The 27,589-nt window shown below is 33.9% G+C and overlaps 1 protein-coding gene, 1 long non-coding RNA gene and 1 pseudogene across 2 annotated transcripts; 1 reads left to right on the top strand and 2 right to left on the bottom strand.

The window, feature by feature from the left end:
• Nucleotides 1-5,832: 5,832 nt before the first annotated feature.
• Nucleotides 5,833-6,486, bottom strand: LOC137715139 (cyclin-D3-2 pseudogene; annotated as a pseudogene).
• Nucleotides 6,487-7,415: 929 nt separating this feature from the next.
• LOC148690495 (uncharacterized) lies at nt 7,416-11,111 on the top strand. The gene is made up of 8 exons (XR_015956594.1): nt 7,416-7,552; nt 8,413-8,470; nt 8,689-8,748; nt 8,842-8,902; nt 9,529-9,755; nt 9,846-9,929; nt 10,541-10,650; nt 10,917-11,111. It is a non-coding gene; the product is annotated as an uncharacterized LOC148690495 (long non-coding RNA).
• A 10,632-nt stretch (nt 11,112-21,743) lies between these two features.
• LOC137709751 (flavonol synthase/flavanone 3-hydroxylase) lies at nt 21,744-27,287 on the bottom strand. Its single transcript, XM_068448732.2, has 2 exons — nt 26,681-27,287; nt 21,744-22,452 (listed from the first exon to the last, which is right to left on the bottom strand). Exons 1-2 carry the CDS (start codon nt 27,142-27,144, stop codon nt 21,912-21,914), a joined length of 1,005 nt encoding a protein of 334 aa, XP_068304833.1. The 5' UTR covers nt 27,145-27,287; the 3' UTR covers nt 21,744-21,911.
• Nucleotides 27,288-27,589: the final 302 nt, after the last annotated feature.

Raw genomic sequence — 27,589 nt, 5'->3', positions numbered from 1 at the left:
AACGTACCCAATAGAGTTTGCACTCTTCCACTTCATCCATGATGTCAATATTTTAAACACTGTTTGAAACCATATAACCTCATTGTATACCCAAATAAACTTTAAATATGAATTGTCTTTTTTACCCTATTAGATAATTATCATCAAATACAGGATGAAATGGACAATAAAAATAAAATTTATCAATAAACTCATACTCAATAATCAATCTCTTACCATCATATAATCATTATACTATTTTTTTATTCTAGCTAAAACCCTAAAACTTCATATAAAACAACATTTCCTTTTCCTTCAACAAAAAATAAACATTTAGATTTAAAGAGATATTGATAGTTTAATTAAAAATAATAGGGGTATAGAGAATAAGTTGGGTGTAGAAAAAAGTTATATGGGTTCAAATAAAATTTCCTGAGAGTGTAGTGTCCTGCTTGCATTCAAATATCTTTTTCCATAGCCACTTGGTATTACGGTATAGTGATATTCATTTACACTTGTAACTTGTAAGTAAGAGGTCTTAGGTTTGATTCTCGCCAAATGCGAATTTGAACCACATTATTGCTAGCCCATTGTAAGGCTTAGCTCACCCCTGACCTCTTTGTGACATTCCACATCGCCTAGAGGAGTGATCCTTATATGTATATTCTCATCCTTACCTAGCACGAGGCCTTTTGGGAGCTCACTGGCTTCGGGTTCCGTAGGAACTCCGAAGTTAAGCGAGAAGGGGGCTAGAGCAATCCCATGATGGGTGACCCACTGGGAAGTTGCTCGTGAGTTCCCAAAAACAAAACCGTGAGGGAATGGTAAGCCCAAAGCGGACAATATCGTGCTACGGTAATGGAGTCGGGCCCGGGAAGTAGTTCCGCCCCGGGCCGGGATGTGACATTTGGTATCAGAGCCTAACCCTGGTCATGGTGTGCCGACGAGGACGTCGGGCCCCTAAGGGGGGTGGATTGTGACATCCCACATCGCCTAGAGGAGTGATCCTTATATGTATATTCCCATCCTTACCTAGCACGAGGCCTTTTGGGAGCTCACTGGCTTCGGGTTTCGTAGGAACTCCGAAGTTAAGCGAGAAGGGGGCTAGAGCAATCCCATGATGGGTGACCCACTGGGAAGTTGCTCGTGAGTTCCCAAAAACAAAACCGTGAGGGAATGGTAAGCCCAAAGCGGACAATATCGTGCTACGGTAATAGAGTCGGGCCCGGGAAGTAGTTCCGCCCCGGGCCGGGATGTGACATCTTAGTGTAAATCATATTGTTTGTTAAAAATATATCTTTTTCCATAAATTTGGTAATTTAAATTATTTTTATAAAAATAAAAAATAAAACCTCCATATAGGATACAAATCTTATTCACACAAACTTTATAATACTTGATGAACACACTTGAAGTTTTTCAAGAGGAGTGATTTTCATACTTCTTTTTTTAGCTTCTCAAACAATCTTATTTATTTATGGTCATTAAATTAAATAATTCATACAACATTAACAACCATAATTAAACAGAGATGTGTACAAAACAAAAAGAGTGTGTGAAAATTACTTTCCTTATTCAAACTTTTTTCAAATGTATTTGGCTTATCCAATGTCACTATTTACAATTGTGAAAGAAAAAATTCACCCTTTATAAAAAAGAAATGCAACTTTTTATTCTCACTCTCTCGCGTACTTTAAGGTTAGTCAACTTAGTTTATATCAATTATATAATACAATTCCATGTGAAAGATTGATTAGATCGGAAAGTGAAATGACTTATGATAGGGGTTTGAATGTATTGTCGTCCATTTATGTCACTCTAGCTAGCTAGTATATACTCCCTAACTTGAAAGAGTTGGTGGTGCCACTTGTTTTTGAGTCATGCCGCACATCAAGATATATGTTGGGGCCACTAGTCATCCATTACCATAAGCTTCTTTTGCCAACTTTATCAATTATGTCCGCACATTGTTGCAAGACTACTTGCTACGCCACAATAATGGGTTTGTTTCGTTCTTTGACATGATAGCATAAGTAACGTTTGTAGATATTAAACATTAGAAGTTAAATTTTATACACTATTTTTGGTCTTTCGCACACTTGAGAAGAAAAATTTATCTGTATTTTTATTATTTCCCTAAATTGTATCTTGAGATATACTTTGCCTCCCTCTAATGTTCTTTTATGTTTCTATTGATTTTTGGAGTACCAATCATTGTACTTCGTGGTGGTTTCTCCCTTTATGTAGTCAAGTTCTAGTTGATTACTTAAAAAGGGAAAAATAAAATGAGATAAGACAAGTACTTAAGCCAAACTTTGATTTGATGTTGTTTTAATAATTGAGAACAAGATGATTTTCTATTTGGTGTTTAGAGATAACAAGAAGCATCATGCTAAGTAGATACAAATGCATGGCCAAGTTGTTTCGTGCGCAATGTTTGCAGTTAATGGATTAGCAAAGGCCCAAGTATGATATAATATATATAGGGAGCATAGCGGACGGTTGGCATCCCACATTAACAATATTCTCTCTGTTATAAATAGGCAAAAGTAGAGAGAAATTTTTGCTAAAGACATAAACGAAGCAGGTGCAAAATATCACACTATAACTGTAACCCAAAAGTATTGCAGAGGAGGTGAGAGATACTGATATTATTTCTCTTGCTTTCTTTCGCAGTGTACATTTAGATAGCACACAAAGTGCTCTATTTATAGAGCAACTCCCGTAACTACAACCATCCAAATACAATTATGATACTTTTGAAAGTATCAAACACTATTCCTAAGTTTTTATTCCTTTGAGTGGGCATTCACCCACTAATTCTACAACACTCTCAATTATAAATTTTATAAATTGTCACTTAGTTTTACAATGTAGTGATATTATTTTACTCGTACATGAGATGTCTTAAATTCGAATCTTATAATTGGCAAGTTCGATACCAATTTATTTCTCCCATCCTTGAATGTAAATGTATAGCATTGTATCGTAAATATTACAGTGTCATTTATGTTAGTTATTCTTCCTAGTCTCATGGCCTATTTATTTGGTCTTTTTATGTATGTAAAAATCCATTACCATTAGTCCCTCAACTCATCAAAATGTATAGTTATGGTCATTTTTGTCAACTGCATCAGAATTTTGTCAAAATGAGTTATGTTGAAAATGTCATTGCTACAATTAGGTTAAAGTTGAGGGACCACTCTCAAATTGGGTTAAAGTTGAGGGACTATTTCTCCAGTTGAATTAAAGTTGGGGGACCATTGATACAATTTTTCTTATTTGATTTTTCCTATTTGCCCCTTGATTTAGCCTTATGTACATGACACGTGAATCATTTTGATAGAAGTTCTATCGAAGTTGACGAAAAGACCATAGCTTCACATTTTCATAAGTTGAGAGTTCAATGGTAATGATTTTTTAGTTGAGGGACCAATTCTCCAATTGGTTTAAAATTAAGGGACTATTGCTATAATTTACTAAAAAAAAAAATCAATACATTTTTCTTTAGGTACATAAGAGGGCCCATAGGCCCAATTCTTTTGGATTAACATCTTACAGGTATTGGCGAGACTTGGCCCACAAAATTGCACTCTTTAGAACCCGACTGAATAAAAGGAAAACTCACATGACTGTTCCAAGGGTCAATAATCAAGTTGGAGGACACATAAAAGAGGCCAAAGCTTAGGTCGGTGCCCAAAAATTCACAGTGAGACTTGCTATTCAAACTTTGAATCCCCCAAACACTCATTGAGATAGGAGAGACCAAATTTGGAGATATAGAAACTAAACAAGAGAGTTGAAAGCTGAGAATTTGCAACATTTGACTTGGATGAATGTGATGATAACGCATTTATAGTGAATCTGATACTTAGTTGTAGCTGACCCATTATAATAATGTAGATGGATTATATTGTTAAAAAATTAATTTTGTAAATATTGTATGGCTTGTCCAAACACAAATGAACAATAAAGAGAGTAGCCCTAATCATTTCGTATCTCACTCCTATCATGTTGCCTAAGTATTCAATAATTTATTAGCCGTATATTATCTATATACTAAAAGAATGGCATTGTTCATACTGTGAGAGAGCGCACTGTTTACCAACAGTGAACAGACTGAATTGCCCTCCAATTCCTTTGTTATCAGCCATTTTTTCCATTTTTTACACAGCTAAAAGACACATTTGCCCTTCTAGCCCACGCGTCCGTCTTCCCTTTTTCTTTTCCTTCGGTGCCGTTCTCCATTTTATCTTCTCCGCACAGTGGAATGACATCCATTCTGTCCACGCGTCGATTATCGTCGAAAAGGGCTCTGCTTCGACTCCTTCTCGACTTTTCCTTTGACTCTCCTTCACTTTTGTGGTCTTCTCTCATCTTTCACTCTTTCTCATGCTTTCCTTCTCTACTGAAGAAGTCCTGATTTTTCATCTTCTTTCGCTTCTAGCGATGTCGACACGTTAGTCTGATTCCGAGAGTTCTCCACCCTTCCTTTTCGTTTTTGGTGGGGAAGGTGCTCGAAGGCTCTTCCATTTTCTTCCATTGCTTTTCCCTTTCTCTTCCTCTTTGTTTCCGTGCTTTTCTCCCTGCGTCAATCCTTCTTGTTTCCCTGCTTCTCTCTCTGCGTCGATCGTGTGTCGTATGAAGAGTTTCTTTTTCCGGCTGATTACACTGTTTAGGGTGGTTTCTCTGCTTATTTTTTTTTGTCTTTTCTTTGATTGGGAAGAAAATTTGCAGATCAATCACTGTAAAATTAAAGTCTTTGCGTTTTGCACTGATTGTTTCCTTTTTTTTTTTTTTTGGTGTCTTCAGTGTGGTTGTTTGATCTGATTGGGTTTTTTTGTTTCACGAAAATTGGTGTGCGAATTTTAGGGTTTTTGTGTACAACCTTGCAAACCCCTTCTGATTAAGGTCTGTGAGTTTTTTCTTCAAATCTTTTCTTCTTTTTTTTTCCGATGATTTGTGTGTGGCTGTTCCATCTCATTCGAATTTTCGTTTTAGGAAATCTTGGTCTTCGAGATTTAGGGTTTTCGTCTAGATCGATTGCTCGATCAATGTAAAATTAAAGTCCTCTGTTTTTTTTTCTCTCAAAAACTCTGTTTTACTGTGTTGTTTCTGTTGCAGGTGTCGGTGTTTACTTGGTTTTGTTCTCTGGTCTCAGAAATTGAATAGTTTATTTTTTTTTAAGTGGTTTCGTGCCATCATGAACTCCAAGTGGAAAGCCCAGGGAGCAGAAAATGGACAATCACAATTATTATTGGTTTTTATATTTCTTTTTTAACTCATTTTAATTAATTAATTTTTGCACCAATTAATTTGAAATATGTGGTGAAATGATCATATATAATTGGCCAAATCGGATAAATGATCCCTGTCATCATAAGGTATTCAGAAGATAATTCTTGTGCTAAAAAAACTCGGATTTAGAGCTGGTTTGGTATTGCTGTGCTTTGAAAAAAACTGCTTTTACTGTGCTGTGAGAAAAAGTAGATGTGAAATAAAGCAGCAAAGTGTTTGGTATACTTTTTTGTAAAAGTGCTTTTGAAAAAAAAAAAAAAACAGTATTATAGTGTTTAGTAAACTTTTATGTAAAACAGATGTGAAAAAAAACCGGTTTTTCAAAGCTGGGTTTAGCAGCTTCTTGTTTTTGGTTTTTTTTCACCCAAAACTGTGAACAAAAACTGAAGTTGAATGTTTACCAAACACAAAAACAGCTCCTAGTTTTTTTGATAGCAGCTTTTTTCAGAATCACCTCAGTACCAAATCAGGCCTTAAACTCTTGTGATATACTCTGTTAAAAAATTTAGTCCAAAAGTGATTTTTCTACTATCAAAGTATGAATTTGGGGTCACTAGATTCATCTGCCACCCGAGAGTTGATAGCACCAAAAGCACCATTTTGAAAACATACTTTGTTTCCTCCACCTAATCACAATCATGAGAAATCCAATAAACACAACAGTACAAAAATTTCACAAACACACAAATTACAAATGGAAATTTACACATGCTTGCAAATTGAAGAGAAGGGGCACATAGGTCTCTTCCACTTTGGCCGTCAAAAAGAAGCAGGCGACGGCGGCTAGCTGACTTATCCACGGTTTGCCCCTCTGAAACAGCCAGCTGGCAATGAACCTATCAAAGTAGTTCACAGCCAGAATGGCGGTCAAAGAAGAGAAGCCATAGTGTGCCTTTACACTCAGAATCCACTTAACCACCTCTTTCCGAGCCGCCATCAAAGACCTATCTAAGGTTTCTCCACTGAAAACACATGGGTTTGTTCCTCTTTGGAGATTAGAGAGGAAAGTTCATCATTTTCCCAGAACATATCACTTTCTAGGAAAATCAAAGGGAAAGATTGCTTTTTTGAAAACCCATCACAGTTCTTGCTCTCCTCCTCGCTACCATTGTCTCCCAAATCTTCCACAAATCCTTCTTCGCAAAATAATAAAGGATCGAACGCCCTTGGAGGGTTTTGGAGCTCTTGGGGTTCTTCTTGCAGAGCCATCTTCTTCGAAGAAGAAGAAAAGAAAAGCTTTGGTCATTACATAAAAAGAATAAGGGAGAGAGAAAAGGTTGAGCTCATGCCCATATCCATCTCTGAGTCTATTGCTTTCTCTCTTTTACTTTTTTAGGACAGAGAGCCTAAAAAATCACTTTCAACATATAGTTAACGGAAAAATCATTTCTAGACTAAATTTGTTAACAGAGTATGTCACATCACAGCTCGCCCGGGACCACTTCCCTGGCCCGCTCCACCACCGTAGCACGATATTGTTCGCTTTGGGCTCCAACCACGCCCTCACGGTTTTGTTTTTGGGAACTCACACGAGAACTTCCCGATGGGTCACCCATCCTGGGAATGCTTTCGTGCGCTACTCGCTTAACTTCGGAGTTCCCATGGAACCCGAAGCTAGTGAGCTCCCAAAAGGCCTCATGCTAGGTAGGGATGAGAATATACATATAAGGATCACTCCCCTGGGTGATGTGGGATGTCACAATCCACCCCCCTTAGGGGCCCGACGTCCTCGTCGACACACCATGACCAGGGTTAGGCTCTGATACCAAATTGTCACATCCCGGCCCGGGGGGGACCACTTCCTGGGTCCGCTCCACCACCGTAGCACGATATTGTCCGCTTTGGGCTTACCATTCCCTCACGATTTTGTTTTTGGGAACTCACGAGCAACTTCCCAGTGGGTCACCCATCATGGGATTGCTCTAGCCCCCTTCTTGCTGAACTTTGAAGTTCCTATGGAACCCGAAGCCAGTGAGCTCCCAAAATGTCTCGTGCTAGGTAGGGATGAGAATATACATATAAAGATCACTCCCCTGGGCGATGTGGGATGCCACATAGTATATTATAAGGGTTTAAATCCGAGTTTTTTTTTAGCACAAGAACTATCTTTCGAATAGCTTATGATCATATGAATCATTTATCCAATTTGGCCTATATAATTAAGTTTATTAGTTTGCTATTTTTTTTTTTTGGGTGTGTTTTAGCAGGTGGATCGGATTTGAAGTATTTTTTAGGGTGGGTAAAATGGTTGAGCTGAGTTGCGAAAATTCCTAAGGTAAAGTTCTTTTGCCTTAGGCACACAACTTCATTTTACAAGTATTTTTTTTGGGGTTTTTTGATATGAGTCCAAAGTAACTAAAAATTGGATCTATTTCAAAAATCAAAAGTCACTAAAAATTGGACCTATTTCAAAAGGTGGTCTATAAAATTGGACCTATGTCAAAATTTTCCTTTTTTTTTTTGTGCTGCTGTCAAGAGTCGATCAGTTTTTAGGCACACAAGTGATCATATGGATTAGAATTTGACGAAATTACACAGATTCAGATGATATTGATCAAAAGAATGTGTTAGAAACTGAAAATTACAATAGTTACAGAGGTTTTCGAATCAATTTTATTTTTATTTTTTATTTACAGTTCAAGCTATTGATTAGTTGATGTGGAATGAGGTTTTGGTTGATTACTTATGTGCATAATACCTATTAGTCTTTTTTCCTATGTAGCTACAAACTCATCAATTTGATGTCACTATTCATTAACAGTGAATGCATTGCAAGAAATAAATGACAACTATTTGTTTAATCCTTGGTATAATATATTCCACCATAACATGTTAACAATTGTTTTAAACCAACATGATCTTACCCCATTTCCAAACCAAATTAAAAAGTACGGATCAACTCACATGTTAAAAAAATTATAAATTTAAAGAACTAAATTTAACAACCATTGCCTGTTTAGTTTAACACAGATTTCCTCCGTTTGATTGCCAAAAAAATGTTCAGAAATAAAACAACTTAATTTCCGTGCTATTGTTGTGATGGATGCTTATTTTAACTAGCTTTTAAGTTTATAACTTATGAATTTAAGATCTTCAATTTTAATATTTAAACATTAATGTTTTTTTTAAGTGCAGTGATTAAAGAAGAGTACAAGAAACGTTCTGTTTATTCCTCCAGAAAAGATTAAGAAAGGTGAGTTGATCATAGGATTTAAATTTTAACAATTCAACTTTAAATGCTGGCATATGATGGTACATTGAAGATGGTATTTCAACTTTGAGTTTTAACTCTTTACTGTTATTTTTTTTATTTGGTCCTTGGCATGGCATCATACATAATAACATAACTTAGCATTTACCAAAAGATTTAAACATGTAAACTAACTTAACATTTACATTTTTCGTTTACAGTTGGTGGTCACAAATCAACTGACTCAACTTTATATCAACATTGGAGCATGACTTACAAGTGTAAATCATCTTTTTTTTTTTTATTTTATAGAATGATTTAAGTTCTGAAGTTTATATATTTTGAAACCGTGTTCGTCACTGGAAGTTACGCAGCTATGTAGAGGGTCACATAGTGGAACTTGGATTTCAAAGATCACAGTGAACAGGGTGATAGGTGTATTTCCTCATTTTTACCATTTTAGAACTTATATTAGCGATAAATTAATTCGAATCATGTAGCATGAACTTAAAAGCTGTGTGTGGGAAAGTGGGCTCTTTACCCCAAAGGTGCTTGCTTTTGGTAATATTTGGAATTGTGCTTCTAAGCTGTTTTTCAAGCTTTTGGCCATACTAAATGGAGCTAAGTCGAACAGCTCTTCAGTTGCATTGTAGTTGCTTTCCTAAATTGATTGTTCTTTTGTTGAAAAATTTTTAAGGGCGAAAATTATGTTTCAAATTAGACTTAGATATGAATATTACACATTCAAGGTGTTGAATTCATCTTTGTTTTGGTGTATTGTGGTTTTGAATGTCATTTAGTGCAGTATAGCCTTAACTTAAATGTGGTTCTGTATATCTTAAGTACTCATTTGGATTTTGAGCAGTAGGAGAGAGTTTAGCACGTATTTGAGGAAATGCAAAGAACTTTTTTTGAAGTGGCTAGAATTTGAGATTCTCAGAAGGAAGCTCCTATAAGTTTTTGGTTTTTTGTGTTGATTCGAACAAAATCGGTTTTTATATTTATTAATTTTTGTTGTGTGAGTTGTATTTATTGGGCTTGATGTTTTTTTGAAACACCAGGTGGTTTGGAGACGTTTGAAATCGTAAGAAGACTCGAAGATTTCAGCTAGGTTTGAATCAAAGCACCAAATGAATTCTTCTTCCAGGTTATGATTAAATGTGCCCAACTTTTTTAGTTGTATAAAGACTTGGGTAGATAGGAATTTGTTTTTAGTCATGTGTTTCACTAATTCTTTGGTAATAGATAAATCTTTGGGAGCAGTCTTTTGCTTCTATCAATACCCATGGTAAGTTCTTATAATTTACTTTTAACAGTCAAGTCATTTGTGACCAAAAATTCTTTTTCAACTTATGCTTCGTTTACTCTTCTTTTGCAGCCTATTTTTTCACACATTTAGTCTTCAGTAGATGGGCTAAGGAATTTCCACGTGGCATTGTATCAAATTATCATTGATCGTAGGGTATGGCATTGTAAGATCGTCTTCTGTTCACTTTGATCAAATTATTTGTCAGCTATTTTAGTTTTTTATAATTATGACATTATTTCTTATTTGACCTCAAAATTAGTGGACTTAAACTTTGTTTATTATCTTTGCAGTACGAAGAAGACCTTAATAATGTAATAAGAGATTACAATATTAACTTGACAGTAAATGATCCGTTCTTTTTTTGGATGCAATGTCCATATTTTAGTGTAATTTGTACCTTATGTTTTACCTTTGTTTTTAAATTAAAATTCCTTAATTTGGTTTTGGTTTGTTCCATAATACATGTGTGAAGATGACCACGTTGTACATTACATATTTTGGGAATTAGACTAAGTAATTTGATCAATCAGAGTAAATATATTTTAGCTTTTCTTACGTCTTAACTGTCAAGATATAAACTTAAGGGTCATTTACATAAAATTCACAAATTATAACGTCAACTGCAAGTTAGCATATGATCCCGCGATGCATAGAAGAACTAAGAATTAGTGGACAATTTTATGCATTGGTGCTTAAATTTCCAAGAAGACGAGCTCCATTTTCTTTTTAATGTTAATTTGTAATGTGAGTTTGTGTTTGCTCAGTTTTCGTGGTGAGATGGAATAAATTGGTGAAACGTAGAGTGGTTTATTTGCAGAAAGGTTTGACCTTTGAATTGGAGCTATAGTGTTCGTTCCTATTGCTAGATTGGCAGGTAAACACTCAACCTTTTGTTATATGTTAATGTTGGTTTCGTGCTGCAAATATGATAGGCACATTGGCGTGTAAAATTGAAAACCCAGTAACATATGGTATAGGAAATTCAAACGAATTTGTAAAGATTTTCTTTTATTGTTTTCTGTTGTTTTCCACTATAAAATAAAACTTCTTTATATCTATGGTTCATCATTTGGAACAATTCTCAGTTTTTACATGTATTGCCGAATTCTCTAACAAACTCCACAACAGCTTTTGACTCAGAAATGTTCACAGTTGTCTTCATCCGAAACGAGTCAATCAACTGTATATACCATCATCGTCAATCAATGAGAACTTCAGCATGTACTTCAAATCTAGATCAAAGCTAGATTAACCTCTCATATGGTGTGTAAATTCAATTTACAAAGAAAGCAATCAATGTTTTTTTTTTTTTTTTTTTTTTTTTTTTTTTTTTTCCTGCCAATTGTCATTTTTGAAGGCTGTGACAGTTTATGCCATCATCCAGTGTTACTATCGGAGAAGATTGCCGTTCAAAATCATAGGTACCTTGCAGTTTTCTTCGAAGTATATTATTAAATTTATTTAAAAACTGCAAAAATTACCCAATCTCTTTACCAATTATAAAAATCGTTCTTCTTTAACATTCTTATTTATTTGTACTAACAGCTTCTATTTTCTCAAATCATAACAGAGAAGCATGTACATCATCACAAATAAAGCAAAAAAATTGTGAAGTGACAGTCAATATAACTTTCAGGCACAAATTATTATGTGTATAAATACAATTGTAAATAATACACCTAATATGAATGCACATATGTTTTACACGTTTTTAAACCAGCAACACGCGAGCACTATTACTAGTATATTGCTGTTTGCTACAAATAATGGTGTAATACAGGAAAGACTAGAGAATGAAGACTCACATCGCAAAAAAACGTCTCATTTAAATTTTTAGTATCTTTATAATTCATTGCTTCTTTTTCGTACATTATAATATGAACGTTACACCTACAAATTTGCATCTTTAAACCTACATATAAGTTATATTGTGTAACATTAGGCTAAATTTGCTAATAACTTTATAATAATTTTTTTCTTCAAAGAAACGATATTATTTACAGTAAAGGGGTGGAGGTGGGGTTAGCCTCACAATGAGTTATTAATAATGTGGTTCAAATTCGCCTTTGTAAGAATCAAACCTAAAACCTCTTACTTAATAATTATATTCAAAAAAAATTCTGAAAGAAAATTTTAAACAGCAGGGTTGATCTAGTCAGTACTAATTTACATCATTGTGATTAATTAAATGGAGCAATTAGAACTCCCTAAATTTTTTCTAACTTGTTTAGACTAAACATCTCTTTATAAAATTTGATTAATTAAGATGCTTTCTTAGCATTTTTCTATTAATTTAATACATATCCACTTAAGCTAACCTCCAACTAATTTTTTACAATCTAGGAATTTTAAATTCAAAAGTTTTTCTATTAAAAATATTAATTTCATTATTCCTCATTATCACTTAAAAAAAGAAACTTTTTATTTTTGTTATTATATTTAATTAGTTGCTTCCTACATTAAAAAGATTTATTCATCTTTACTAATTAATAAAACACTCATTGTCAACCAAAATCTTATGAAATTACTAGTTTAATCCTCTATTTAAAATAGAACATGAATAAGAAATATGGGGCAGAATGTAATTTCACACAATCAAATTTTGCTTTTTTTTTTCAAAGCCTCATTTACATGTAATCCTAACATATTTCTAATTTAAAAAAAAAAAAAAAAAAATCTCACACACTTTGTGTGCGCCCATATGCTAGTACTTTCATAAGAAAACTTTATTAATTTGTTAATTTTTCCTTATAGTTATGTAAAAAATATATTTAAAACTTATGGTACATTTCAAATTAAACGTACCAAGTTTTGGGACATTTACATTCTAAATGTACCAAAAAACAAAATGTACCAAAAAAAATCAAATGTATCAATATTATAGGAAATCAAACGTACAATATTATAGGTAAAATTGAACCTCTAATAAAATGAAATTAAATCACCAAAATTGTAGGAAAAATGCTTTAATCAAATACTTAAAAGGAACATATGTTTAATCAATGAAACAAAAATAAAGCGCCTATATCAAAACGCCCCTTAATTAATTAACTTGGGTTCAATTTGCGGTACTTTATCACATTTGATTCAAAACTAAAGCAACTATTCAACGTGTTTATTTAATGGTTGCCTTGGTCCAGTTTGGCACGCTAAATCAGAAAAAGTTTATGGCCGAAATAGGTGTTTTATAGTTATCGTCTAAGTGTTAATTTTTATGACGAAGTGAATGTGAGCTTCGTTTTATGAACCAGGCGTATAAAAGTTTTACTCGTATAACTTAGCAAATGAAATATGCATTTTAGGAACCGGGCGTATAAAGGTTTTCTCCATAAGATAGTAAATGTGAGGCACTCGATTGATGAACCATGAATTTCGTAACTGCATCACCTTTGAATTTCCTGCACTAGTTCTACCATCAACAGGACTGGACTTCTCAATTAATTTATGTCGGGTTTGTTTGAAAGTGTTTTTAGAATGATAGAAAACTTTAGAGAAAATGATTTTGAGTTCCAAAAACACTTCAAATACTTCCTGCAAGAAGCACTAGTTATGTGCTTATTTTAGGAAACACTTCAGTGCTTTGGCAGGATTCGTTTGCAAAACATTTTCATCAAAATCACTTTCAGCAATTCTCAAAGCAGTTCAAACGAGGTCTCCCTATCCTTACCCTTCATTATCAGCTCACGTTGAAATCTCATTAAGCACTCAAGTGAGCAGATAGGGTGCACCCACCCCTAATAAGTGGATAGCAAATCACAAACAATTCTCAGATTCATTTAAGACCATCTCTAAAGGAGATGTCAAATATATCATATAGGCATATAACGGTAACAAATTATGTACCATTTACTCCAATTGAGATGTCAAATATGACATGGAAAAGAAGGCTAAGACCATCTTCAAAGGAGATGTCAAATTTTAAACCTAAAATTTAAATTTGAAGGCTTACGTGGCACTTTGGCATCTTTTAAACTTTTAATCTCCAACCGATATGTCAAATTTTAAACATAAAATAATAATTCATATGTATTTTCTTTGCATTGGGAATGAAAAGAAACAAAAGGATAATGGTTTAAACTAATAAAAAAATTAATAAAAAGCATTTAATAATTAATTAAAAAAATTTAAAGTTGCTATCAAATTTGGCAGCAAGGGGGAGAGATGTTAATCCATGTCATGCAACATCAGATTTGGCTTCTCAGTTGGAAAACATTAATACTGTCTTTTGTTACCGTGATTGCTGATTTGGACATTTTGACATATCCTTTGGAGATGCTCTAAGCTAACATGGACAAAGAGATGTCAAATTTGAAGCTGCCTTCAAATTTGATTTTTCCTATTTCCAAAGGCATTTCACTTGTCTTACCTTAAATGCTAGCATATTTAAGTATTATTTAAATATGTTTAAATTTTGGCATATCGGGTGGAAGAAAAAATATTGACAATAAGTCAAATTGCCGAGTTAGCCATCAAATTTAAATTTAATGTTTTGAATTTGACGTCTCATTTAGAGATACTCTAACACACCGTAATATATTATTTCCTGATTAGGATTGAGAATTAAACTAATTAATTATGTTGATAATTTGCATAAGTGGTAGCCAAGAAATGAATGATTTAGACTTCGTTTGGTTGTCACCCGGATTTGATGGAGATCGGAATCATTGAAGGAGAATGAATCTTCCGGATGTGCACTTACAGCTCTTCATATATAAATATTCCCTCGGCAGCTTCTTATCAAAAAAGAAGGAAAAAAATTCCGCAGTTGTTAAATTGGACTTTGATTAATTCAATTATGTGTGTGGGGACCTATATACGTATGAAATATATATCTATGAAATAGAAAAATCATGTATTTAGTTGATGATTGTTTGATTTAGTGACATTTAGTTTCTATTTTGCTAGATGGAAGGTTTTGAACTCATATTTTATGAATGAGATTTTGTTTTGTTGTTGAATAATTAATAATATAAAACACAAATGATTTTGAGGTAAATTTATAATGAAATTTAGTGACAGATTCATAAATATTTTTTTGCGGGACATGATGAAAAAGCTATTTAATATTGATTAAAGTTTCCAAATGTTTGTTTGTTCACTAAAAAATGTCAATACAATTGGCGTGCAATTTAATGGGAAAAGAAGATGGTACGTAGGGCAACCCACAGTTCTAAACATCTTTGCCTATGGCCGCTTAGGTACTATGCGGCAAGCCACCGCTTCGATTAATCCTTAGGCATTTGAAAGATGGCATGTAAGGCAAATAGCTTGCATTAGTCCATATATGCATCTACCACTAGATGTAGATGAGGGTGAGCAAATGCAATGTATGTTTTTTTTTTTTAAAAAGTCATTTTGGTTCCAATCCCTATAATCAACCTAATTGTTAGACTAAAACTTTGTTTGTTTAAATATTTTGATCGAGGTCCTTAACCTCATTTAAGATATTTAATTCATGCATTTATGCATTTAATGTCCCACAAATTATGAAATTTAAACAAATTCAAATAATATTTTTAAATGTAATAAATACTTAAAAATCAATTTTAGAGTAATATTGTTCTTCACAAAAATTATAGCAAAAAAAAGATGTACCCACGTAATTATTAACATATTTTAAAAATTAACTATTGATATATTTTAGAAGATAAAATAAATACATATAATTAGCATGGGTACATTTAGCAAAATAAAAAATGGGTACAAATAAATTAAAAAATATGGATACAAATACAAATAAAAGTTTAAAAAATATGAGCACAAAAAGGAATTAATATATGGGTACAAATTAAAATTGAAAAAAAAATTGGTACAAATTAAAAAAGGGTTGCAAATTAAAAATGGGTACAAACTAAAAAAATTAAAATATACGATAAAAAATTTACCCATAAATATAAATATAACAAATGTAACGTTTCTAACACTAAATGAATATATTTAGAAATGAAAAATATTTTATTATTGAAATAATTAATGATGTTTATTAAAATCAAAGGATCTTGACAAAAAATTGAAAAGGAATAAGGTTTTAATCAATGGAGTAGAAAAAATAAGGATGGAAACCTAATTTTTTTAATTTTTAAATTTTAATATAGGAGATATCCCATCATACGTTGAGGGTGGATTAATTCTCCTTTTTATGCAGACACAAAGAGGCATTGCACTTCTGACCTTCGAAGAAAATGGTGCACCGTAGTAGAGTCGTTAGCCTCAAAAAATACATCAGTGAGAATTCCAACTCCGATTAAGAGCTCCAATTTTTACTAGCTTTTCACGAAACCAACATATGCAATGTATGTTAGAAGAGAACATAACGTGCAATTTGATGTTGCTCATGGAAAAGACATACAAATTGCAATGCAACGTCTATCAGACAATAAAATATTATGTTTTTTTTTTTGGTCGAAAATATAATAATATGTTGGGTAACATGGTTAAGTGATAAAGTCGTGCCTATGTTTGTAAGTTTTTAATTCAGAGCCTTGATCGATGTTGATTCCATGTTATACAATCATCGGATGGAATATCAATTTCCTTGTATTTTCCTATTCATTTTGTCAAGATTTATGATTTATTTTGTAAATGTATTGTGTGGATTATCATTGTGATCGTTACAAATGTATGAGATAGAGTAATTTCTTGTGGATCCAAAGTACAACAAGGGATTTCTTACAATACCATACTGAAGAAAAAAAGAGGGAAAAGAAGAAAAAATCTTGAATTTTGGCATGCCTACATAGAAGAAAATTTTGTAGTGGTTAGTTTAGCACTCTATAGTTTTGCTTTTTTTTTTTTTTTTTTCCCTACCATCTCAGGCTAAGATGACTTGGTGATGTATTGTAATGTCAGCATCATTGAACCTGAAAAGTATGAGGAGGCAACAACTGATAAAGCTTGAAAGAAAGCAAAGAGTGCAGAAATTGAGATGATAGAAAAAAGCAACACATAGAATGCTCATCCTTATGTATCATCCTCAACGTGCTTGTTATAGAGATGAAGATGCCAAATCATGACATTTCTTTAGTTTAGGCAGCCAATCATTTTGTTACATGCGTATGATTTTGGTTAGGTTCGTTAAAGTTTGTTAGAGAAAGTATTGTACATAGCCTGTGCTATATATACTCCAAATGAAAGTGTAATTATTAAGTCAGTTAATGAGAAGAGCAATATTTAGACAAATCTATTCTTGCTTCCATTGGTTTCTTTATGTTATCTATCATCACCACCTCACGACATTCTTCGATCCCAATTTTCTTTTGCTTTGATCTCATATCTGATTGTCAGTTTTATCTCAAATTTGTACAAAATTGATTGTTGTTCTTCTCCGATATAGATTTTTGCTTATTTAATCTTAATCTGTGATGGCGTCTCCTTCTGAATCCTCTTCTCCGATTGTGTCAATCCCAATTTCAAATCACAATTCTTCCTCTTCGAACCCTAATTTGTCGCAATCACACACTTCTCTTATGATTCAAAATATTGGCAGCATGGTGCTGTTCAAACTCAAGTGATCTAATTACTTGCCATGGCGTGCACTCTTCGCCCCGATTCTTCGTCGCTACAAACTTCTTGGAATCATCGACGACACTGAGCTTTGTCTGACGCCATTCACTTAACCCTGCATTTTAGACTTGGTATGAGAAGAATCAGAATCTTCTTATTTGGTTCAATTTAATGCTTTATGAGGAAGTAATTCTGTTCATTGTTGATGTTTCTTTGTCCAGAGATCTGTAGCTTAAACTCGACTAGCGTTTTGGTGGCTCTAATGCTTATATCCATCATCTTCATTCTCGTCTTCAAGTATCCAAAAAGCTCACAATCCATGTCTGATTATCTACAACAAGTCAAGGAAATTTTTGATTCCCTTATTGTAGCCGAAGTTTTTGTTTCATATTGTGATCGTATTGCTACGGCCCTTGCTGGACTCCTTGATGAGTTTGAATCATTCATTGATTCAATTATGCTCCATCTCTCTTCAACATATCTTCATGAATTACATGGATTTTTTTATTTTTATTTTTTATATAAAAGGAGTTATCAATGACTCGATGGAAGAAAACTGCCACATCTAGAAACACTGAACCTTTTCATGCCTTCTAAGCACAAGCTCCACTGCCTTTTCTTCCTACACCACCTCACGCCTTTGTTCCTCAAAATCAACCACTTCAGAACTCGTTTCAATAATCATGGTAGGAATAATCGATTCTCCAATAATTGTGGAAATAAAAGCAACTATCGTGGCAATCACAATTCTGGCTTTAATCAGCTCAATTTTGGTTGTAATCGTGCCAACTATCATAACTCTCGTGGTTCTTCTTCATTTGGTTATCGTATTCCTTGCCAGATCTGTGGAAATATAAGTGATAAGGCCATAAACTGCTTTGATTGTATGAATCTAGAAATCTCTGGTAAAATTCCTTGAGCAAAGGTTGCTGCAATGTGTGCACATTAGACATCAAAGCCTTCTCCTTCATGGCTCATTGACTTCGGAGCAACTTCACACATTACTAATGACATCTCCTTACACTGGTGAAGACAAAGTCCATATAGGTGAGGGTAAATGTCTGTCCATCAATCATATGGTTCTACTTCATTACATACTCTTACCACCTCTTTTAAATTGAAAAATGTTCTTCATGTTCCTCAAATGAAGCACAATTTGTTGTCTGCCTTTCAATTTCTAAAAGACAATTAATGTTCATTGACACTTGATTTTGATATATCCACTGTCAAGGATCGTTCTGCTGGGAAGACACTTTTGTGGGGACAAGTTAGAGATGGGTTTTATCCTCTGCAAAGCTCTCATTCCAATGGTATATTTTCTTCAATTTCATCATCAACACTTGTCTGTATTAAAGCTCTAATAAAGATATGGCATTAATAGATTAGCTTATCCCTTTTCCAATATATTTTGATAAGTGATTTTTGGTAATAAACATGCATTGCAAGGTAAATCCTCAGTTGATTTTTCTTGTTTAGATTGTGCTATAGCTAAAATCATAAGTTGCATTTTCACCTTGTTCGTTCATCTACTTCTCAAAGCTTAGCTCTACTACATTATGATGTATGGGGACCTACCCCTATAACTTCTGAATGGTTTTCGATATACTTGTTAGTAGATGATTATACTAGATATAGCTAGTTCTTTCTTTTAAGAACAAAATCTGAGGTGTACTTTTGTATCTTTAAAGACATATGTGGAAAAATCTGTTGGTACTCAAATAGAATCTATACGTTTAGATTTAGGGGGTGAATTCACCAGTACCTAATGAATGGTGTTTCTCATCAGTTCAGTTACCCACATATACCTAAACAAAATTGATGTATAGAAAGGAAACATAGTCATCTTGTAGAAACAGCTAGAACATTGTTGCGTCTCATATCCCACAAACTTATCGGGTTGAAGCTCTCTTGACTGCCCTTTATTTGATTAATAGACTGCCAATTTCTGGTCTTGTTCAATCTCCATGGGAATTACTTTTTCATACATCCTCAGCTTATACTAGGTTAAACGTTTTTGGGTGTAGTTGCTACCCATGTATAAAACCTTATGTCACTTCAAAACTTGATGGTAAAAGCAAGCAGTGTGTCTTTCTTGGATATAGTTTGCAACACAAGGATATAGGTGCTTGGATATTACAATTGCCAAAGTCTATATCTCTAGGCATGTCTTATTTGATGAGACTTCATTTCCATTTCATAAAATGTCTCAAGATGCCAAGTCCACAACTAATCCAAGTACTTCTTCTACTGTCTCTCCTATTATTGACTTGCAATTTCCAATTTCAAGCTCACCACTTATCTTATCAGGCTCTAGCTTCAACGATACTTCCTCAATTTCACATGCTTCTAGTGAGTTTGTGCAACCACAAAACTCCAGTCCTTTTACAATCTCATTCCTCTTCTTCAGTTTTACAAGTCCACAACATCCATCATATGGTTACTAGATCCAAGAATGGCATTTTTACACCTCAAGCTTACACTGCCACTAAACACCCCTTACCATCTTCTCTTGATTATGTACCAACAACCTATAATCAAGCTTCTAAGTATGCTGAGTGGAGATCAGCTATGCAAGATGAATTTAATGCTCTCCAATCCCACTGGAACTTGGATTTTGGTTCATTATGAGATGAAGAATGTTGTTGGTTGTAAGTGGGTGTTTAGAATCAAGATAAAGGTTGATGAAACTATTAACATATATAAAGCAAGGCTTGTTGCTAAGGGATTTCATCCAAAAGAAGGCATGGACTATCAAGAAACCTTCAGTCATGTGGCAAAGCCTATTACTATAATATTTTTTTTGACCTTTGCTATTCAATTTAATTGGTTCCTGCATCAACTTGTCATAAGCAATGCATTTCTTCATGGTGACTTGAAAGAAGAAGTGTTTATGCATCAACCTCTTGGTTTTAGTGATCCAAACTTTCCAAACCATGTGTGTGAACTTAAAAAGTCCTTGTATTGACTTAAACATGCCCCAAGGGCATGGTTTGACAAACTGTTTCAAGCTCTCAAGTCTCTTAGTTTCACTTAATCCTCCTCAAATGCATCCCTATTTGTTCTAAAGGCTCCAGTTCTTGTTATTGTCCATGTACATGTGGATGACATATCGGTCAGTGGACCAAATTCATCAGTTTGTAACTTGTTCATCAAGAAATTAAGTTCTATGTTTCCAGTAGAGGATTTAGGTCATCTAGCCTATTTCTTCAGTCATGAAGTTCAAAGAACCAAAGAAGGACTTTTTCTTCATCAGGGTAAATATCTTATAGATTTGTTAGAGAAGACAAAAATGGAGGGTGCCAAGCCATGTTGTACACCTCTTTGTACTTCAAAATTGGATCATAGTGGTATACCTTTGGAAAAGCCAACAGAGTAACTATGGGAGGCCTACAGTATCTAGCATGGGCTCGGCCTAATATTTCTTTTGCAATCAATCAAGTATGCCAATTCATGCATACTCCAGTAGATTTACATATGCAAGCAGCCAAAAGGATACTCAAGTTTTATAAGGGTACCTCTTCACATTGTATTTGGTTTCACAAAGTCATCTCATTCTCTCAGCCTACTCTTATACAAACTGGGTTGGCTGCACTTTTGAGAGAAGATACACAAGTGAATTTTGTGTGTTTCTTAGCTTAACTTAGTTAGTTGGAGTGCTAAAAAGTAGCCCATAGAAGCTCGTTCTTCTACTGAGACTGAATATCGATCCTTGGCTTATACCGCAGTTGAAGTTAGATGGATTTGTAAAGTCTTCAAAGATTTTGACTTTTCCTTATCTGTTAAACCTACCGTTTGGTGTGACAACATCTTTGCCATCTCTCTTGCATCAAATCCAATTTTTCATGCAAAAACCAAACACGTGGAAATTGATTTCCACATTATAAGGGAGTTGGTTCTTGCCAATCTGGTTAAAGTTCTGTATGTTTGTAGCCAGGACCAAATAGCTTATATCCACACCAAGTCATTGTCTAAGAACAAATTTCTCTTTCTCCAATCCAAGCTTTCTCTTGGAACTCCTAGTTCTTCCAAGCTCAGCTTGAGGGGGTGTACAGATGAAGATGCCGAGTCATGAGATTTCATTAGTGTAGGCAACCAATCATTTTGTTACATGCATATGATTTTGGTTAGGTTTTTAAAGTTTGTTAGAGAAAGTATTGTACATAGCCTTTGCTATATAAACTCCAAATGAAAGTAATCTATTATTTGCTTCTTTTGGTTTCTTTATGTTAAACTTAGCATCCTCATCCTCAGTGGCCTCATGGCCAAGAGGTATGTGAGGTGGAGTCTTTTCCTTTTAACAACGTTAAGATCAACAACATGTTTCGCATGTTGTGTATAGCTGTCCGCAACATGCAAAGCATGTTGTTAAAGGGGTTTTTCTTTCCCTTGTAGTGACTCTTTCTGTGATGGGCATTGCATGTATGTTGAATCTAACAACTGGATAAAATATAATGATAATTAAAGTTTGAAACAGAACTCAAATACGATTCATGGACACTTGAGCAAATGATACAACAATGCAGATTGATGACAAAGCGAGTGAATCCAACTCACCTATACTTGATGACAACATATGATCACCATTGAAGGGATTATTCGAATATAAAACGGAAAATGGAAATAAAATCACTCCTACTGTGGGAGCTTGTTGAACTTTCGGCGTCGGTACTCCGCGTATGTTTTGGTCGAGTATTTGGCAGGATTTTGCTCGTCCAAGAGCTCCTGTAGAGGTCCGATCACAGCCTCATGTGGAGGAGCAATGAACACGGCCCACGACATGCGCGTACGTTCCTTATTCACCAAACTTCTGTGGAGAACACTCTTGTACTTGCCATTGCTCAAGATCTCCATCTGATCACCAATGTGAACAAAAACCGCATTTGGCAGGTAGTCGACAGCAACCCAGTTGTCATCTTTCCACAGCTGAAGGCCGGGAACATTGTTCGAGACAAGTAGGGTTAGGGCTGACATGTCAGTGTGAGGCTCAACTCCAAGGGCTAGTTGGGGCTGAGGGCATGGTGGGTACATGTTGATTTTCATTTCCAGTTCCACTTCTTCACCTCCCACATGGGATTTCAGAACCTTGCTTTCCAGCCCTAGACCTTCTGAAAGCACCTCCAGTAACTTGTCTGTCACTCTTAGCATTTCCTTGTTATATGCGTCATTCACTTCCCTACAATGTCATATAACCATTAGACAGCACAATCCCATTCCCCCAATATATATCGTTTTATAAAAGTCATTTTTCTAATTAAAAACGATAACTTTAAGCTACTCTATAGTTAGGGAGAGGACTAAAACTCAAATGCATAGGCGAGAACACATCAAATTTAGCTACTACGGCTACACTAGCACTCACGCGGGGTATGTTTGCATAAGTAACCTGTTTTACAACCATTTGATTTTTTTTTTTTTGTTTTGTGGTTTTTATTTTTGTCTTATGTCATGGAGGGGAGTATATAGAAGAAATTTCTTCTCCCTCACCTCCCATCACTCTTCTCCATCCCTCCATATACTTTCTCCGACACTCAAACATAAAAACTAAATCCCAAATAATTTTCTGAAAATGTGAGTTTATCCTTACAAATTCAATTTTCATTACCTAAAATCCACCATAATATATTTTCCCAACAAAAATTCAATGACTAGCGAGGCTCCAACTAAGTAAATTTCTTAATTAAGTTTGAGTACTAGTGTAGCCATACTTTACCCCTTGCAACTCTTATTTTCTAAATAAAAACTCACCTAAATGTAAACATCCAAATAAAACCTAAGATTCAAATAAGCATCCATGTAAACTTACAACTTGTGCCACAATACCCTAATCATGTCAATAAATGTTATTTCTCACCATAATTATGTTGAGCAACAAGCCCCACATGAAATATACACCATATTTCTAATTGTAAAATATACATATACAAAATACTAATAACATAACCTACTGCTATAAAATTTTATACTAATTAATTTACCTGCATATAGATTAAATTAATTTACCTACTGATCTAAAATAGTACACTAATTTACCTACATTTAAATTAATGTACCTGTTAAAAAATAGTAATATTAAATAATATGCTGTGCTTTGTTATGGTTAAAAAATAGTAATATTAAATAATATGCTGTGCTTTGTTATGGTAGGAAACTAAATAAACTTGTAAACTAATGCACATAAATCATGTAGGTATATTAGACCATTTTGTAGGTAAATTACACCCTTTAAATTTAGGAAGTTTAACGAAAAGCTTCCGGTATTATTTACTTTAACGAAAAACCATATTTTTACACTAAAAAAATCAATTATGGTAATATTCACTTCATCCTTTATTTTATCCTTATAGTTAAAACTCAAAGTTTTCAAGCCATTTTCATTAGTTTTCCTTTTAAATTTTGGTGTGATGGAATAGGTATATTAGACTATTTTGTAGGTTTAAGTTGCGCGGAGCATAGCTTAATTTGTTTTGTGCATTAGGGATTGAAGTATGCAATAGCCAAAGCCATTTTAGGTTTATTGTTGTGTTGATAGGAAAAATAAGTTGCATAGTTAATGCACAAAAGAATGAAAATAGTAGTATTATGATTCAATCGGCACCTTACAACAATTTGAAAGTTAATACATTGAATTGCATGAAATACTTTGTAAAATAAATTCAAAAAGTTAAATAGATATAACAAGTAACAGGTTCAAAAACCACATCCACGTATTATTAGGGGTAGTTTAGGAATTCAAACTAAAGAAAGAGGAAAAAAACCTAAAAACCGATCGTATTTGGTGTTGTGGAACAATTGGATACTTACCGGATATAGACTTTAAAGGAATCTGATGTTAGAGAAAAATTAGAGCAGCACAAAACTATGAGTGAATCTGCGGTTGGGCTGAGGATTTGGAGGCGTTGGAAGTGACGGTTTTAGGAATTTTTAGAAGAGGAGGTTGCTGCCTGTTGTTGATATTTGGAGTTGTTGGGTAATTTTGTTTAATTTTTTTTACAAGAAAACACTCTATATATATATACTGGACAAGGTTCACGATAATCAAAATAAGATGGGTGGGCACCACTCATAAGAAATTTGCTTAGTTAGAATCTAGTCATTGGGTTTTAGTCAAGAAAACAAAAAGAGAAGGGTTTTACTTAGGAAAATGGGTTTTTAGATTTCAGGGCCTAAATAAGATTACTTTTAGACTATAACCTGTATGGTTTTCTCTATCCAATTTAAGTCTCTATTTTAAAATCTTAACACCATGTCATATTTAACTACCTCTATCACATATACTATTTACAAACTTGCCATCCACATTTTCATATTCAATTCATAATTAAGACTAAAAATTAGAAATTGACTTTCACACTCAAATCACCCATTAATACACTTAAATCAAAATTCTAAAATTTTAAAATATTTGGAAAGTAGTAATAGGTACAAGAAAATAAATGAAATTTTTTATTTTGATTAAATGTGAATATAAACGTGAAAGAATGACAAAAATACATTACAAAAGAAAAGCAAAACATCATCACTAACACAATTTCCATCTCCATAAGAAAAAAGAAGAACACCCCTAAAAATTTTAAGTACATTAACAAAGTGCTAAACCTACAAAAGTATAAGTGCATAAGCATAGGTACGGAAGTATAAGTGCATAAGCATAGGTACGGAAGTATAAGTGCATAAGCATAGGTACGGAAATATAAGTGCATAAGCATAGGTACGGAAGTATAAGTGCATAACCATAGGTATGGAAGTATAAGGGTATAAACGTAGGTACGAAAGTATAAGTGTATAAGCATAGATACGGAAGTGTAGGCATAGATATGGAAGTATAAGGGCATAAACATAGGTGCAAAAGTATAAGTGCATAGGCATAGATATGGAAGTATAAGGGCATAAGCATATTTACGTAATTTCGGTATGCAAACTTTACTCCATGTATCTTCATATAAGTACACAAATCATAGATTTAAAAATACGTACTTGTCAATCTCCATAGACAAAAAATTATCATACATGAATAAACACAATCTATTGGTATACATGAATAAACACAATTCATAGGTAAAAAATAGATTTGCAAACCTTAGTTGTTCCATAATGCAAGAAACATATGAATCATGAGAATATACAATTGAGAGAGATAAGCGATAATATAAGGGAGAAGTACGTAAGTGAGTTGGACATGTTGCTTTTCATAAATGAGACCTGATTGTGCATAGGAATGGCAACGGTTCGGTTTGGGGACAAAAATGCTATATCCATCCCCATAACCACGAAAATTAACCATATCCATAACCACAAATTAACCATTGGGGATTATCCATAACCATATCCACCGGGTAACAGATTTTCAATCGGTTATCGGTTATACCCATCTTCGTCAAAAAAAAAAAAAATACCCATCTTTGTCAAAAAATATATATATATATATATATATATATATTTATCCAATTGACACATTATAAATTTTAGTAGATACTAATTCCGTCATTAAATTGCAATATCCAATTACAAAAACTAACAATATATTTGAAGTTGTTCATGATAACATGCACCAATTTCTTGACAGTGAGACTCTTGAAGAGAGATGAATCTGATAAACTTGTAATATTTGATAATTGATATATAAAATGATTCAATGAATTAATTTGGTTGAGTATAACAATAAGAGTATTAAATTGATGAGGTTGTTGGTATGCCCCATGCATAATGTTTGGTGCATAATAAAGATAATATAGGGGTTTGATGCATGCATAATGAATTAGTATAGGGAGGGTTCAGTGAATTGAATAAAATTATATTATACATCAAATATATATATATATATATATATATATATATATATATATTCGGGTCGGATTCGGGGACGGATACGGATTGGGGACCCCTATAACCATATCCAAAACCATAACCGAATAAAGTTCACTGTTTTTCCCCATATCCATACCATACCCGAATTTTCATATCTAAATCCTATCCATTCGGGCGGTTATCCATGGTTATCGGGTTTAATGGTTAGAATTGCCAACCCTAATTGTGCAACTCGTATAGACATTTAATAAAAATAAATTTTTTTATTGATTTCAAAATAAAAATGAAAGCTCAGAGGTCTAGTAGTCAATATTTATTAGCTAAATCATAGGAAAATGGCGATTTAGGAACAAACAAAAATAATTCTTTTAATTAATTGACTCTTCAATTCCTATTTGGAAAGTTGCTGAGTTGAATATAAAGTCAAATGATCAAAATTAAATATTAGATCTTACACTCGGTTTGTTTGAAAATTGAATCTTGTGAAAGGATGTTAATCTAGTTTTGGAAAATTTAGTTTCAAGGAGTAGTGTCAAAAAAATGTTACAAATCTTGAGCTTTATGTGCATGAATTATTGTTAGTTAAAGATATATACCTGTAAGATGGAGGGTTCTTAGGCCAGATTTCATAGTTGACCTTTGATGGAGGCGCTGTAAGATGGAAGAAATAGTCGATCCATTCGACCTTCTCGTCATGGTTCTTTGTCATTTTAGTGCCATATCCATCAAACTTCCCATTCGCAGGGTCGTTCGCATAGGCCTCCTTTTCCTCCTGAGTGAGGAGGAAGAACTCCTGACCAACTTTTTGCAACCGTTGGATCAAAGACGACGGTATGCCATGGTCAGTGATGAGAAAAAAACCCCATTCGGTGGCTGCCTCCGCCACCCTCTTCACAACAACATCATGAGGCTGAGCTAGGGAGATAACAGGCACTGAGACCCCCTCTAAGGCTTTGCTGTTCTCAGGCTGCTCATGGGCGGGGCGAACAAATTTGGCCGGAAGTTGGTTCAACCCGCCCAAAGCCAGTGCCTGCACTCTCTCCACCTCCGTTCCCCCCATTTTTTGTTGCCTTTTTGGATGTTATGGTAACAGATATATATACTGAGTGAAGATACTTTGCATATGCATTGTGGTCCTACCCTTAGAAGAGCCGGTTAGTTACCCATAGAAAACGTGCACCTAATCTTCAATTCATAATTGACATGTAGGATTGAACGTGCTCTTCAATTCAACCTAACATTAGTTAGATGTTATGGACGAATAGTTTCATTATTTTAATTTTGAACGGTATCTTCAAATATTGATTTAATTTGTATTAGGAACATTAATTAAATATAGACTTTAAGTATTTATTAACAGTTTCTCAAAGTACTAGTATTGATGCAAGTGGCCCCTTACTATAGTATTGGAAAAAAGTTGAGTTTTTGTATGACGACGTGAGTTTGAACCCTGTCGGTGGTTAATCTAACAAAATCTATCGTTTGACAGAAAAAAAAAAAAAAAA

The sequence above is a fragment of the Pyrus communis genome, chromosome 15, assembly GCF_041283825.1.
Source record: "Pyrus communis isolate YQ-2024b chromosome 15, ASM4128382v1, whole genome shotgun sequence".
NCBI classification, from domain to species: Eukaryota; Viridiplantae; Streptophyta; class Magnoliopsida; order Rosales; family Rosaceae; genus Pyrus; species Pyrus communis.
This window is presented reverse-complemented; position numbering and strand designations above follow the sequence as displayed.

Bases quoted from the DNA above. Each gene is read 5' to 3' on its own strand.
- LOC137709751 (XM_068448732.2), bottom strand. From the start codon at position 27,144: ATGGGGGGAACGGAGGTGGAGAGAGTGCAGGCACTGGCTTTGGGCGGG. The intron at 22,453-26,680 runs GTATATATCTTT...ATGACATTGTAG, and splicing joins AAGAACCCTCCATCTTACAG to GGAAGTGAATGACGCATATA.